The following is a 17,329-nucleotide window of genomic DNA, read 5'->3' as shown; positions in this document are numbered from 1 at the left end:
GCCCACAAAAATGTTTTCAAAATTCCATTGCCTCCATCTCAAAAAGGCTGTGCATCCGTAGGAATGTGCTGTTCTAGAGCCCCTTAGAGATCCAAAGATGCTCAGACCACCATCTTTTGAGCCCCCAACTATTAGTAAAAAAATGTAAAGGAAAAATTAAGAACAGAAAATAAGGCATTAAGAATGAGAAATAATTCAAATACTTTATCTTCAAATCCCCAGGTGGCTAAAATTGAAGCCCCTTTTCAGTTTGAGTCTGAGACTAAAGGGGCCTCAACTCCCACTGCAGATTTGTCCTGGCTGGTAGCAAGAAATTTTAAATATGCATTCAGGTGTTTGGAGTCCTGGATTCCAAAAAGCTGAAGCTGACTATTGGATCATGATCCTTTTCTTCCTGATCTGCTCTCTGGCATTTCATAAATTATAACTTTAATTATTTATTAGTTTTAATTATTTATTTTCTGTTCCTCCCCTCTATTCCATGCCCAATCATATTTTAAAATATATTTCTAATTTTATTGCTGTAAAATATCAGGTGTTGCTCCAGTATTTTAGAAGATTTTAAAAACTTGACAAAAAATGCATTAAGTTTCTCATGGTTGGATGAAATTTAATAACAGTAGTTTATATTACTGCAGTTCTGTAACATTTCAAATTGCAAGGCAAGATTTCTTAAGATAAATAAATTATACACACCCCCTGGCTTTTCAGAGTTATCCATAAAGGAAAGACATTTAACTGAGATTGTGTATGGTAACTCTTAGGTACACCCTGCATCAGGTTCTCAAAAATATAAGGGATCATGGAGAAATATAATAATGCATTCTGTAAATCATATTTACAGAAAAATGTATTGTCAACATTATTTTAAAAAGAAGCATTTCTCAACTATATTTTTCTGGCCTTGCTATAGTATATAATCTGTATAAAAAAGGAACTGGTAACAGAAAAAGTAATTCAGGAGAATAAGAAATTACATACTGTATACTCTTTTCAAAAAATGCCCAGCAATATTTATTAAATGATTCTCTGGAGAAAAAAGTTATAAAACTGGGGATTACCAACACATTCACATGACTTAACTATGCTTATTTCCACAATGACTGGATTTGTTCAGTTGACCACATTAACAAAAAAAGTAATAAATATGTAGTAAGTTGATCACAACAATAATGTAGTGCTTTGAAGCTGATATTTAAAATCAGAGGTAGCCGGAGGGATGTTCTGTTAGCAATCATACTCCACCAAAAGAAAGAAAAGCAGCAAGGCCGAGAAAGGCATTTGCTATGAACTCAACCACGACTACAGAAGATGCCTGGAAACTGGCTGCAATTTAAGCATCTTTCAGATACATCCTAGTTATAGTACGGTATCTTTCAGATAGTTAAATTTTACGTAAATTGTGAATCGCATATTTCTTTTTGTCTTAAAATATTAGATTAGGTTTGCAGAAGAATATAGGTTAACAATTCAAAAAACCAAAATGCCTCAAGGCAGTCTTTTGAAGTGGGTCTGCAGACTGTAATTTCTAATTATTGTTTGGAAGAATCACAAATGGACAAACCATAGATAAAATCTGCTCCTTATCTGGGGTCTACTGCCCCACCAAAATGGAGCAAAACTAAAAAATAAATATAAACAATTGTGGTTTTCTGAATATGTTTTGAAATTCAAATCATAGCTTTGGTTTCAAATCTTAATTCAGATTTAGCATAATGTCTGAAATGGACCAATGGACTATAAGTTAAAATGACTATAAGATAACATTACTATGAAATATAAGTCTGCATTTTCTGTAACCAATCATTTCCCCAATATTTTTATTAATTTGCACATCCCAATATCAGTAAAATAAATGTATTTGTTGGGCAAGTATGTCTAGTACAGAATACCTGGTTTCACACAGCACATTAGAATACAATGTGGGTTTTAAAAAATGCAATTTTGAAAACATATGTAGTTAATGGAATAAGGATTTGGCATCTCTTCCCACTTTCCCCCACAAGAAAATATCTGTATAGCAGATGCTGCTGTGGATATTTGTCCATCCTTAACACTCTGCTTGTATCAGACTTTTACTTAGCGCTATGTTACTGAAGAATTCAAGGACTTTTTAATCACGTTTCTATAGTATTGCTCTTGGAATGCTGAATTCTCAAAAGAAGCCTTCAAACTGTAAATATTGGCTTACTCCATTCAATGGTAGAACTCTATTTTGAATGAGTCATAATACAGTTGTGTGCATGAAACAACAATCAAAAATTCAACATATAAAAACAACATTATACTGCAACATACCTCATTGCCACATTGCTGCCATCAATAACTATTGGTCTCAGGTTATCACCATCCACAAGCACATCCTCCTGAAGGGGAGAGTCAGATCTCTGAGAATCAACTGAAGATGCTTCTCGCATTACACTAGTGTTAACAGAACTTACGCTCTGATCTGCCTCAGTTTTATTTCCAAGTTTGACAAGTTCCCCTAATATATCATTGATTAAAGCATCAGTACCAAGTTTATTCAGCACAAGTTGAACTTGTTCTTCAGAGTAACCTAACTTAAGTGCAAAGTCAAGTTTGGTTTGATATTCTTTCACCATATCAGGAGGTTTTTTAATTTCTTTAGATACTATCTGAACTTCCTCTAACTTAAAGTCTTGTAAAATTTCATTGCGCTTTAATATATGTGGTTCTAAACATGGATACGTCTGTCTGTGGTCCTTAGATAAGGAGCATGGTTCTGTTCTAATTTTAGTTGCTTTTCCCAATTCATTATCAGAATTTGTACTTTCCTCAGAATCGCAACTGAAGCTTCCAGTTTCTTCAGACAGTTCCTTCTTAGGATCCTCCTTCCTAGAATTAATTTTATCCATAGTTGGTTTTTCTATTATTGACCAAGGTGCTATTGCACTTATTTGAGTCTCTGACGTATCCTCATAGAGGTGCCCAAGGTCATGCTTCAAGTGATCCTTCAAGCCCATGAAGCTGCTGCATGTGGTTGACTCCACTTTGTTGGTTTTTCTGTGTACAAAGTATCCTGTAGTCCTAAAGAAGAAATAATAATGTTAAAACTAGATTTTTAAAATGTACTTTGCAATTTTCCTAAGATTCGATTTCTCTTTTTAATATTTGATTCAAATTATCTTTTCATCACCTCGTTATGAAATGCCTGACATGCCCTGTAAGCAAATATAAGATCGGAAAGGTTCTAAAATGAATATTCTGAAACTAACCCTATCCGATCCCTTTATGGGATTTCAATCAGATGTTAAATCTTCAAGCCAATTAAGCTTTCTAGTATCTCAACAAGGAAGCTCACCAAATAGATGAAATGGTCATAGAAGAGTTTATTTAATCAATTTATATAGCTGCCCATCTCACCACAGGCGACTCTAGGTGGTGAAAAAGCTAAAAACAGTAAAATACATTAAAAATATATAAAACAAAATAAAACAGAGAATAAAAAGAAGTTAAAAATAAGGGAGCCACTTCAATAATTCCCCCATCCCCTGGGGTCCCCAGGCCTGCTGGCATAACCAAGTCTTAAGGGACCTCTGGAAGCTCAACAATGACAAGGCCAGTCTCACCTCAGGGGGGACAAGGTTCCACAGTGCAGGCGCCACAGCAGAAAAGGCCCACCACCTGGGGCCTATCATATGTAGCTCCCTAGGTGACAGAACCGGTAACATGCCCTCTCTGCTGGATCTGGTAGGACAGGCAGATGAAATCAGGGAGAGGTTGTCCCTCAGACAGCCAAGCCCCATGCCATGAAGGGCTTTAAAGGTCAACACCAGAACCTTGAATTGGACCTGGAAAAAACTGGTAACCAATGCAGCTTACGAAGCAGAGGTGTAATGTGTGCTCTACTAGAAACACATGTAACTGCTTGTGCTGCTGCATTTTGCACCAGCTGAAGTTTCCGGATACTCTTCAAGGGCAGCCCCATGTAGAGCTCACTGCAGTAATCTAACCAGGAGGTGACCAGGGCGTGAGTGACTGTGAGTAAGTCCCTCTGATCTAGGAATGGGTGCAACTGGCACACAATACGAAGTTGTGCAAAGGCCCTCCTAACCACAACTGCCACCTGCTCTTCGAGCAGCAGTCACGAGTACAGGAGGACCCCCAGATTGTGCACAGGGTCTATTTGGGGCAGTGTGACCCCATCCAGTACCAAAGATGGTAAAAGCCTAGAATCAGAGGGGCTCAAAACCCAAAGCCACTCAGTCTTGTCAGGGTTCAGTTGAAGCCTGTTGTTCCTCATCCAGATCCTCGCAGCCTCCAGACACCAAGATAGGATGCCCACAGCATTGCTTAAGTCACCAGGGGCGGAGATGTACAATTGAGTATCATCAGCATACTGATGATACCTCACCCCATGGTGACAGAAGAGCTCACCCAGTGGTCTCATGTAGATGTTAAATAGGAGAGGTGAGAGCACTGACCCTTGCAGCTACCCACATAGCGGCGAGCGGGGCAGGATCTTTCCTCCTGTCAGGCCTAGCCCAAGGAACTCCAAGAGACAATCCCAATTCAGTCCAGCTATGTTTATTAGCTACAACCTCTAGCAAGAATCTTCCCAGACTAAAACCCCAGTTCCTAAAGTCCTCCAGCCACAACAGTGTGAATTCCTCAGGGAGGTGCCAGTCTCATCCTCTTGTTCCTCCCACATGGTTCTGGCAAGCTAAGAAAATGTTTATCTCCCTGAGCTTGGCCTTCATAATTCCATTCCATCACACCTCCCTAATCACTACTGATTGGAAGCAACCCTGGAAAAAGGAGGCAAACCAGCACAATACTGTGTTGCCCACCCCCAATTCTCTGAGTTGGTCCAGAAGGATACCATAGTCGATGGTATCGAAAGTCGCTGAGAGGTCAAATAAGGCACGGAGGGATACACAACTACCATCTCGCCCACACCAGAGATTATCCAAAAGCATGTTCAATGCTGCTTCTGTACCATACCCAGGTCTGAAGCCTGACTGAAAAGGATCCAGATAATCCACTTCATCCAAGGTCCTCTGAAGCTGCTGCGCAACCACCTTCTCAATCACCTTCCCCAAAAAAGGGGAAGTTGGATACTGGAAGAAAGTTGTCCAGTATCGTAGTGCCCAGCGATGGCTTCTTGAGGAGGGGGTGAGCCAAAGCCTCCTTTAGAGGTGCAGGAACCACTCACTCAAAGAAGAGTTCATCATCGCCAGAATCCACCCACAGGATACCCCCCAGGCTGTTTTCACAAGCCAGGAGGGGCATGGATCTAGAGAGCAGGTGGCTGAGCTCAGAGTCTTAAGGACCCTGTCCACTTCATCAATTCCAACAGTTCAAACCATTCCCAGATAACCAGGCAAGACTCCAGCCTAGGCATCTCCCACAGACCTGCAGCAAAGCCAGTGTCCAACTGCGAATGAATCCAAGTGATTTTATCCGACAGATGCTGAGCAAATTCTTCTGCACGACTCTGCAAAAAGTGGTCCAGGCCCCCTGTACCCAAGAGGACCTGTATCACCCAAAACAGAGTTGCAGGGCGGCAATCAGCAGATGCAATAAGGGCAGAGGAGTGTTGTCGCTTCACCGCCCTTACCGCCACTTGGTAGGCCTTAATAGCAGCTCTAATCAATGTTCGGTCGAGTTCATCCTTAGACAAGCACCAGTGATGCTCTGGACGTCTCTTCTTTCGTTTCACCTCTCTCAGCTCCTCTGTAAACCACAGGGAGTGATGGGATCCACAGGAGGGGAGAGGTCGCATAGGCGCAATCTGATCCAAAGCCTCAGCCGCCCTTTTATTCCAGGCAGCAATCAAAGCTTCAGATGGGCTGTGCAGCAGACCAGAGGGAACCCCCCCAGATCCCTCTGGAACCCCTTCAGGTCCATCAGTCGCCAGGGATGGACCAATCTAATGGGTCCAGCCTCCCTGCAGTGGATAACAGTGCCAGAGAAACCCATGGTGATCAGGGCATGATCTGACCATGACAAGGGGGACACCAACAACTCCCTCAATTGCAGATCACATAGCCACTGCTCTAACAGGAACATCAGACCTGGTGTGTGACCACTGTTCTGTGTCAGGCTCTGGATGACCTGGGATAGGCCCGTGGCTGTCACGGTGGCCATGAACTCCTGAGCCACCTCAGATCCCACTCCCACAGAAGGCAGATTAAAACCCCAAGACCATAAGTTTGGGGAACTCCACCGCCAACTCGGAGATGGAATCAAGCAGCTTAGGCAGGGAGACTGCTATGCAGCAGGAGGCTGGTATTTATCTATTTTAATTAATGTTTATTCTGTTTTTGCTGTAAACCACCTAGAGTCACTCTGCAGTGAGACAGGTGATGACAAATTTGAAATATAAATAAGATATAAATAAATAGCAACAGTCCCAACTGATCCCTAGAGCCCAACTTAATGAACAGGGTCTTATATCCAGTGACCTGCGGGGCAGCACTCCTGAAAGCTGAAAGCGATTCTCAGATGACAATTGCCATACCACCACCCCTGCCCTGGGTCTTCGGCTGGTGCCACACTCAAAACCCAGCTAGGCACATCTCTGAGAGGGATGCCCCCCTTTCCGGGCCCAGCCAGGTTTCAGTACTACATGCCAGGTTGGTCCTCTCATCTGTAATCAAATCATAGATGAGGGAGGCCTTATTACAGACCAACCTGGCATTTAAGAACAACAGCTGGAAGCCAGGGCCTCTGACGGTCTGCTGACCAGGTATAGTGGTTGAGACCAAGGAGCTGAAACGTGGAACAGGTATAAAACATCAGTCCCACATTCCCTGGGGGCAGCCCGCTCGTCTGCCACCATATCTCCCCAGGCCCGTCACCACCATTATATTATGGTCTGTGCAGATCTCCCCGGTGGCCACATCATCTTTTCCTTCAGGACCCTCAATTCCAGAGGCCCAGGGGTTCCCATAACAATCAATTACACCCATCCCCTGGGAGGGGGAAACCAAGCACCCTGAGGTACTTCAGCTCTACTGGCTCTCAGCACCTTCAAGCACCTGGCGCCCACCTCCGCCCACTCTAGAACAAGCACACACACACATTTCCACAGAAACACCCAACCTGATACTCAAGAGCCCCCCTCCTTGCCACTCTCACCCACTGGTAATAGTTTCCTTCTCATCCACCTCACTAAATCAACTCCCTCCTCAGGCTCTCACCCTGAGAAGGGAAACATGCAATGCAGGTTTCAACATGCAGTGCATTTAGCAAGCAGTTATTACAGTGCTATATAAATGTCTGAATACCTGCAGTATTTATAATCAGATTCCTCTTTGCTTGGATTTTTATTATTTGTATTTTTGGTTGCTTTTAATGTCAACAGCCTAGAGTCACTAGAGTAGGTGACCATATAAACTGAATACATTAAAGAATGATTAGAAAACGAGAAGCTATGATGAATGAAGAGAGATGAAGCTTGTTTAGGGTTTTTTTTTTTTTTTTTAGGTTTAAAAATTTATTATTTTGCACCTGCAACTTAGTACGAAATCACATAGTGGTGTTCGTTACCTCAAAAAGTTGCTGGGCCTGATATACTGCAAGGAGAAAATAGAATTGAGCTGATTCTTATTAGATTTTTATCCCTTTTTAAAATATACTTTAAAAATATATTAAAAATAAATTTTAATATAAATTTAATATATATTTGATCAAGTCAAGGCGGCAAACATACCTAATATTCCTGCCTCCTATTTTCACCAGAACTGAGAGAGAATGATTGGCCCAAAGTCACCCAGCCGCCTTTCATGCCTAAGGGGGGGTCTAGAACTCACAGTCTCCTGGTTTCTAGGCCAGTACCTTAACCACTACACCAAACCAGCTCTCTAGGTACTGGTGCTCATTTCATTTCCAGGTCTGATATCCAAATATAAGGTTCGCTATGTGAATAAAATATCAACAAATTGAACTGATTTGGACAAATTTGAGAGATATCTCAAAGCAGAATTCCGTACAACAGACCAAATCTGAACTTGAATTCACCTGAAGCTTTCGTTAAGGACTTAGAGATGTGCAGCGATCCCAAGACACATGATGTCTTCGATAATTGCAACTGACAGTTCTAGCACGATGAATACTGCTAACAAGGCTCTCATTGATAGTATCTCAGTAATTTTAGCAATGACCCCAGCCATGGTTCCTGGGGAATTCTGGGAGTTGGAACTTATGAATCTAGAAAGTTCTCAGCTTAGGGAAGGCCCAAGTAATACATTGTATAGCATGGAGTCTGTATTATATGATCTGTATCTACCATTCATCTTTATCTTAAGAAATTAACACTTAGGAAGAAAATAAACATCTTAAACCAGAGGTTCCCAGCCTTTGTTGATTCACGCAACCTCAAGTGTCTCAGTAGGGTTTTTTTGTGGCACCCCTAGGCTTGTGCACATGGTGTCCAACAGATGTTGAGTATTGCTGTGTTATCCTGTGGCACTCCTGTGAGTTCCCTGCAGCGTCCTGAGATGTCACATCACAGTTTGGGAACCATGGTCTTATTTTCCTTTCATTGGATCTCCCAAATTTCTGCACCTTTCCATCTGAAATAGTACAGCCCCCCCCCCCCCGGATACATTTTGTGAAGTATCTAACTGCCCTTCCCCAAACAATATATAATCTTCTCTATCATCCTCCCACATACAATGGAAAAATTGGAAGATTCTCTGTCTATAAGAATCAGTGTAGGTCAACTTTTAAATCTTTGCAAATTTAAGAAGGCTGGCATAACTTCTAAGTGGTATGTAATTTTTAAAATTCTTACCTACAGAACACATATAGATATGCCATTTATTTTTGGAGGGGCATATTAGAAATCCACAAAATGTAAATGGTGCTTTTGCACAAAAATATCTGAATTGATTAATAAGAAAATTGGTAACTTTGATTCCATGGAAAGAACAACATTTTCTTGCCAGTTCTACAAAAGAAATAAAAGGATCTTTACCATTTCCTTTTTTAAAAGCATATTCTGAAATAATCCTACTTCATCTCTACTAGGTATGCTAAAGGAGCTATACTAAGGGACTACCATTCATGAAAATTGCATGAAATTATAAAACATGAGAAAGTGATGCCCATTTCCTGATTTTAAATTTCAATTAATTGGATATTCAGTTTGGTTCCTGAGGACATCTTCCTAAAAAAGGTACAAATAAATTCTTACAGAGAATGATCTCAAAGGACAAAGCAATTTATGAGACTGAATGTCTACATAAGAAAAAAATAGAAACATTTCCTTTAATCCATAAGTAGCAGCAAGCACAAAGGAATCCCCTCTGACACTGTTACTGTTTTTCTGAATTAGGTTCCATATATATAAATCGGTACTGTGTAAAGAAAAAATGCTTGTATCTAGCATAAAAGGATGGAGGGAGCTGAGAACAATATGGATTACTGGGTTGGGAGTGGAAAGAGAAAGACCTATTTCAGGCACTCCTTTTCTCCTCAACAGGTGTCCAACTTTATCACATCTGATGACAAGAGCCATCTGTTTGGCACAGGACATCCTCACAAACGTAAGTCTGTGGATTGGGGCCAACAGAACAAAATAAATGATTGTTGCCCTCTCTCCAAAAAACATTTAAAAATTAGTCCTAGATTACTTATATCAAACTTACATACATACTTGAAACTATCCTGAAGCCCCAGAGTAACAGCAAAAGTTTTAACTCTTATAATTAAATTATAATATTGGTATTTTGAATTTGTTTATTATTAGAAATTTAAACTGTCCGAATTGTTCATCACCTAGAGAAACTGATTTTGTAGTTACCAGTAAATATAGTCAAAAGTTCGTAATTTATTTCCACTGAACTATTCTTTTCTCCAATATTTTTCCTTTTCTTTGCCCAGCTGTTAAAAATTAATTTCCAATATTATATTCTGTGAGCTTGTAGCTAGACTTTTCCCTGATGTACATTAATATAAAATTTAATTGGACTGCATAGCTTATTTTAGTCTCTTACAGAAAGTCCGCCCATTTTCTTTAACTACTCAATTTTATTTAAAGGATGCAGAGCTACAATAATATCAGTGTTGACGACAGACAGAAGAGGCTTGAGTTTATTAAAATAACCTTTTGGTTCATTCAAACAGTGCTGTGGTCCAAATATATGGTTAATTCAGGAAGTAAAGCTGAACAACATGATGATTTTCTAACTGCTGCCATTCACTCAGTCCATTACCACTGATGAATTACAACAGTATCCTAATAAAAGAATACAGTTTAACCCAACATTTTGGCGGCCTTCATAAACTACAACCAAAATGTACCTTAGAAAAAGAGAAGAAAAAAAAAGATGGAAAACTATGTTGCTTAGCAACTAGCCTTTCGTTGCTAGGATGCACTCCTTTAACAAGCCATCATGAATGCTAGCAGAGTGCAGGAATAATTTGGTACGAACAAAGCCTATAAAAAAAAAGGGGGACTTAAGTGCGTCTGGTATACCCTTGGAGAACAATGCAGCTGCCAAATGAATCTGGAACCTCCGACATCATTGTTCCATAAACCCTGCAATCTGCTCTGATTGAAGGAAATTATTTAACAAGCAACACTTTTAAACTGAACTAAAAAGTTCAAATTGGCTCATGTATTGCAATAGTTAATATGTTGAGGTAATGGACCACTCTCCAAATGTATACATCATGCCAGCGCTGCCTTGCACTGAAAGAATCATTTCCTTGAAGCAACAACCACTGATTTCAGTTGGATTTATTTCGATAAGACTGGGCTCAATTCACACACTGTCATGTAACACAGACATCATCAGAATGCTGTTTTTTGTCTAATTTAGAGCTGAAATAAGAAAAAAAAATGTAGGCCAGAAAAGTCTATTCACTTTAGAAATTATTTTAGCTAAAGTATATATAAGAATATTGAATTAAAAAAACAAATAAAACAAAACCAATAACAAATGGCATTTACAAAATTGGTCACTTCCAAGAAAACTTAATGAGAAGAAATTTCATTGTATGAGTTAGTTTATATTCAATATGAATGTGTCTAAGTCATATTAGAAGGTATCTGCCAAGAGAACCTTCTTGCAAAAATGCTTACATCCTAATCATGAGCATTATTTGTAAAAAGTCACACCAATTACAATGGATACTGATATTTTCTTAACATTATCTAAAAATGAAGAAAGAAGAAAGCATAAAACTATCAATGCAGTTATTTTAAGTAGTTAAAAGCACCACAGCTCCATACGGTTACTTGAAAATTCCACTGATTCAGTGAGATTTACTAAGTAGTAAATGCACACAAGACTGTAGCCTTAAGGCAATTTTTTTTTCTTAGAATCCTTTATAATTTCCCATGAACAATCCCATATTTCAAATCTGTAGATTTTATTGCTTCATGGAAAGTGGCAACAATGACTTCATTTCTGATTAAAGTTATGTCCCACCACTCCAGGAGTTCAACACAGCACTGCCTTCTCTACTCACCCACCCTGAAACAATCCCATTACGGTATAGATTGGGGTGAAAAAGACTGACTGTCCCAAAGTCACTCAGTGAACTTCCATGGTCAGAATGCACTTGAACTTGAGTTTTCTTGGTTCTTCTTAAGCACTTCAATAATTGCACCTGGTTCTTATAAAATATTTATAGTTGCAGTAAAATGTACAAGACTTTGGAGATAACATCTGTTGCACTGTATAGTACAAATAAACTACAGGTACTTCAATTCTCTTTAAGTAAGAAATAAATGCAGTGAAAACAGCTACATATCTGCAAGGGAAAATTAGAGTTAATCTTTTAAATAATATATTGAAAGGGGTCTCACTGAAGTATGCTGAAATCCAAACAAGAATGTACTTGAGATCTGCTTATTATTTTGGTCCAACTGACAAAGATCATATCATCTATGAAAATGTCTGCCTTGAGGCAAAAAAAAATAAAAATTCACTAATATGATTGTCAGCATTTTGATTGTCAGCCAAATTTTGCAGCTATTTTCAACAGTAAGATCATTAATATATCTTAAATGAGATACTACAGGACCAAGAGATAACTAAATTTTCAATAAGATTACAACTGAAATATAATATATTATAAATGTTAAAATATTGTAACTTACAAATCCAAATAATGAATACATAACATATATCTCCTGCAGGACTTTAAGTATTCAATTACCCATGTATTTCAGAGAATGATGCAGACAACAGTCCTCATGCTAACAAAGGAAAGATGTCCAGTTGAACAGATTGGTTAATGCTCTGGGGCAACAGATGTCTACTGGAACCGCAGGAGATCAGCAACTGGTGGCCTGCCCATCATCTGAAAACTTTCAATAGACTTATGCATATGTTCACACAATAGGGCATGTGGTAGAAATGCAAACCTCTTTTTAACCCTTCCAGTGCCTCCATTTCCTCCCAACTTATCTTTTTTCTCCTTCTCTCAACCTAATACTTGAGCACAAATTATAGAGAGTAAATCAAAACTTCCAGAAGAATTAAAAACTGGCACATACTTTTATAGCACAAGCTACAAGCTTCAGCACACCCAGAACATTAATGTCAAAATATCCTTTGATTTTAATGGAGTTGGACTGTATCCTTTGTAACACAGATTAGGAAATCATATAAACTTTCATTCATCCCTTAAACACTGACCTGACATCCTTACCAGCTTTTCAGCTACTTGTTCATTCTACCAAATGAACATCCTAAGTTTATTAGTTACTGAATCTCAGGTTGCTAAATGCTATCCAAAATTAATCCAGTTCTAGTGAAAGATTTGCATTGTTATCCATTTCTATAACATTTATTAAATGTACACAATTTAAATAACACTTTTCAAAATGTTATTTTTTGAAGTTAGGGACTGTAGTTTTAACAGTTTCTTTTGGTGGATACTGCACTTAAATTAAATTTGGGCTGCAAAAGAGTAAATTGGTAAACCTGAAAAATACAACATGCTTCATCTTTTGCAAAGACAATCCAAATGCTTACCTTAACTAGCCAGGACACAAATATTAGCCTTTGGCAGCACTTCCAAAAGCACTCGTTAATACAATTTCAGCTACAAACTTCCAGCAGGCAAACAGAACAATGAATGGTTGACCAGATGGAATAGGTTTTTGCTTAACCTATTACTGAGCAGAAAAACCACCAATCACAGGCCAGGAAAGGCTCACAATTAGTTGGCCAGGCAGATGCAAGGCAAACTCTCCACCCTACGTCAGGTTTGTAGATTTCTAAGAGAAGCAAGCTGATGTCATTCTTAGGGTCTGCCCCTGGCAGCATGTGTAATAATAAGGGGTGTGCTACAACAATAGGCCATACAAAAGAGACTAGCAGGCAGCTGCTGTATGAGAGCCAGAGTCATTAGAGAGCAGCCTGCCAACAAGAAACACCTGGCCCAAGCAGACTTCAGCTTTTCCTCATTGTTTCTAATTCACGAAACAAAGAAAAAGAATTATTTCTGAGTGGTAAAAGTTGCAAGGAGTGCCCAGAACCAAAAAAACCAAAACAAAAAACAAACAAACAAAAACTCCACAGCCTTGTCACACATAACATTCACTTCTACTGGGAGAGAATGATACAGGAGAGGTGGCATATTTCTACCTGTATTTTCTTCCAGGTTTAAACTGGAAAGTCAAGCAGAGGCAATTAAAAAAAGTATGGAAAAGCATCAAGACGATTTGCCAAAGTGCCCTTTGTTAACGTGTTTGAATAGTTTCTTAGAAATTGTCATTTCTGGTCATGTACCACAATCCCTACTGAACAAATACCTTTCAATAGAATAAAACCAGAAAGTGTCAGTTGACTTCTTTTAGAAATATGTTTATTGGGAAGTTTCTAATAGCATTTGAAAAGAAGCAGAAGTCAGTGATGGTTTAAGGAATGGAAACAGTTGTGATAATATATCCTTATAATGGAACATTTTTGTGAGAGGTATATATTGGTTATTGTGAGAGCTATTGGTTATCATTTCACTGTGTACTGCTTTGATAAGAAAAGATTGAAAAGCAGGTTAGAAATTTACAAAATTTGCAGCATGGAATTTAATCTTGACCACAGCCAAATCTGATAACCCAAATTCAGAAGAACCCTATAGATTTAACAAGAAAACCTATCTTACTGGACACATGAAACTCAAATACATTAAATAAAATGTCTCCACTATGAATTCTGAAAACTAACCTTGTGTAGAAATAACCATTTGTCTCTTTCTGCAAGTAAATAAAATCAAGTATTTAGTATCCTTAAAAAATGAACCAGAGAATATGCATAGTTACTGGATTTGAACACTAATTTTTCTAGATAACCATATCTGGAACCCAGAATCCAAACATACATGTACTTTTGCTGAACTTTGACTCTAACAACAAACAATGAGGCACTGCTGCACCTATTTTTTCTGAGAATGGCATTAGGCCATTAGGCAAACTGGCAAAGAGAGAAATCAACCATTAAAAACCTCCCTCGCCCTTAAAGGGAGACATAAAAACCCAATCGTCTAGGGCCCAGTGCTTTTTGGTGCTTCTGAACCTGTGTAAATCAAAACTGGGTACTGTTTGAAAAGAAAAAAGAAAAAGCAAGAAAGAACTCATGGCAATATTTAAAATGCTTTGTTAAAGAATACCTATATATTGAGGCTTTCAATGATATTTTAAGGGTTCAGTCAGAAATAGGAAGCATCACCCCCAATTTCTGCTACTGTAAACACAAAGAATGAATGAAAACGACCTCAAACCACAGCAGGAAGCCTGATCTCCAGCACTGGATTAAGCTTCTTTGCAAACAGTGAATAAAGGCAGTGATCTGAAAAAGCTAATCAGTCCCTGCTGTGATATTTAGACTACCACAGTTACCAGTATTGGATAATATTAAGCATATTAAGAACATCTGTAGGTGAAATGAAGGATTGGAATCTGTTTTAACCAGCTGCAAATTGTACCTGGCAGCATCTACAGTTACATGGGAGTACTTTTCAAGTAACTGCTCATTTTGGTAAGGATGTGATGGACAGTATGCTTATAATCTTCATCTAACACAAAAAATGTTTGAACTGTAATTTAAGCAGTATATTCAAACATATATCCACAAATACTAAAATGGCACAGAAGCCCAAAATCCAAATGCTTACTACAATCCTAATAATAGTAATACCATACCATTCAAGATGTAAAAGCTAAAACACTAAATTCAGACTGCCCTGCAAAATAATTGCTACCATTCTGCCCTCTGAGAACAAGCTGTTCCACAACGCAGGTGTGATTTGGTACCACCCTGGCCTCTTAGAGCAATTTGCTTCATAATGCGGGAGCAGCAACTGAGAAGGCATTTCTTTGGTTCTCCACCCTTATCTTGGGAGGACAGAATCTGAAGCATCCCTTCTGGCTTAAATACCCAAGATGGCTGAATTTTTTGTGGGAGAGATCTGGTAGGTAACTCAGGGGCAGCCCATATGGAACTTTATTGGTTAACATCAACCCTTTGAACTGTATTCAGAAATCTTCTGGTAACCAATACAGTGCCTGCAAGAGGCATACTATGCTGTTGAAGCAGCTATCACCCACCAACAAGCAGTGGCCCCAAGGAGAGTACATTACAGTAGCTTGATCTCAAGATGGTAAGACCATGTGTCACTGCCACTAAGGCCTGCTCCTACAAAAAAAAGTGCTAAAATTGGTGTGCCAGCCAAAGGTGGGCAAAGGTTACCCTAGCATAACCTTTAACTCCTGATAAAGCAGTAGCTTTAAGCCACAGTTTGCCAATGAGGCACCGAATAAACTTTGTGCAGTGTCTGCATCCCCCTCAGTGTAAGTCTTGCATCTGACAATATGTCATGTTAATGTCATGTTAAATAGAGTAAGATATCATAAGTATCTTACTATTAAAACAACACTTTGAAATGCCTATGTGCCTTCTTTAGACAAGAGGAGTTAGCTTATAAATAAGTCTCTAGAAAGCATTAGCTCAAAATCAAGTGTGCCTATATTTGTGGTATTTCTTACAAAGTTGACATAATTCTAGTATATTATGTAGATTTGCTTTTACACTATTCACTGAAACATTCTAAATTACTGCTAGAAAAAAATTAGACATTGTCCAAGTTTTGGAATTGCTCAAGGTTATTTTTTTAAATGTCATTGATGTGTCTGTAAAGTATTTGTTTTGGATGTTAAACTGATATCCTGGATTCCCAGTAAATATCAAAAGACAATAAAATACATTAGCACAAACTAATGTACATGTATTGTCACACTGATGACAATGTGCACTGACATTACAAGAAAACACATTGATCAGAAATAAAAAGAACACTTTAGTTCTGCATCAAAGTTTTCAGATCCACTAACTTAAGCAGTCTAGCTATTACCCACTGCTATATTTAAAACACAGTGATGACATTTAAACAGTCACTTCAGGTCAAGGAAAAGTGGCCTGAAGAGTTGATTTCTACAGTTTTAGGGGTTTTGCCTTGCAGGGCCAGATTTTTCCTGGGAGAAACTGGAAAAAGAGTTCATTACTGAATACTGCTGGATATACAGTATCTCATTTAGGATTTTTTTTTTTTAAATTCAGAGGTTATAACTAAGTCCCAAGTAATCTAATACTCTTGAGAATGCTACTCAATCTATTACACAGAATCTCTTGCTGATTGCCATTTCTGTTACTTTTACCCAATGTGTTTTAATGAGGAGATGGTGATGTTCCCTGATTATCTATCATGTTAGATAATCTATCATGTTAGGTTCCCATATAATTCTGAATCCCAGACTGAGATTGTTTATTCAGTGTCAGGTGATCTGTTAGAATTACTCACAATTGTCAGACACTTTTAACAAAAGCATTTCTATTATAGGAGCTAGGAGTAAACGGTGAATAAAAATCAGTGATTTTTAAAAAACTTTTTTGATGCTCAGATTTAAACTCTTCTTAAATGTTTCATAAAAATGAACATAACTCAAAAATAATTTCTAATTACATTCCATTCTACTTGCTAATATGAAAGTGAGAGACTGCAGTCTATTTAGAAGTTCAAATACAAAAGTCAATGAGAGAAGAGCACATTCCAGCAGCCTTGAAGATTTGAAAAACAAGTTTTTAGTCAGGAAGGATATTTTCTTTTGACTAAAAGCTAATCATGGTAAGAATGCCATAAATGGAACCCATTTGAGAATATTTTCCTATACTTACGAGTAAAACAGGCATGTGTGCAAAAGCAAAATTCAAATAGTGCAGCAAATAAACACAAGACCTGATTGCCAAACAAAGTATCATTATGGGAGCTGTTCCTCTTTTGAAGATGTTAAAAGGAGTACATCTGATCATGGAGGACTGTCCTCCTAACATTCTTTATCTCCTGTACC

At 38.4% G+C, this 17,329-nt stretch overlaps 1 protein-coding gene across 4 annotated transcripts in view; it reads right to left on the bottom strand.

Annotated features, from left to right (window-relative positions):
* ZC3H12C (zinc finger CCCH-type containing 12C) overlaps positions 1–17,329 on the bottom strand; it is a 75,722-nt gene that overhangs the window by 40,055 nt on the left and 18,338 nt on the right. For all 4 annotated transcript variants that reach the window (XM_088140642.1, XM_088140644.1, XM_088140645.1 and 1 more), the window contains one exon: positions 2,299–3,048. In XM_088140642.1, the coding sequence (XP_087996768.1) occupies positions 2,299–3,048 (750 nt within the window). The remainder of the gene's footprint in view (positions 1–2,298; positions 3,049–17,329) is intronic.

Source organism: Python bivittatus, unplaced genomic scaffold (genome assembly GCF_059951505.1).
Source record: "Python bivittatus isolate LINGU-HERP-01145 unplaced genomic scaffold, Pbiv_v1 ctg000340_np1212, whole genome shotgun sequence".
Taxonomy (NCBI): Eukaryota; Metazoa; Chordata; class Lepidosauria; order Squamata; family Pythonidae; genus Python; species Python bivittatus.
Note: the sequence above shows the minus strand (reverse complement) of the source record. Positions and strands in the feature narration are given on the sequence as shown.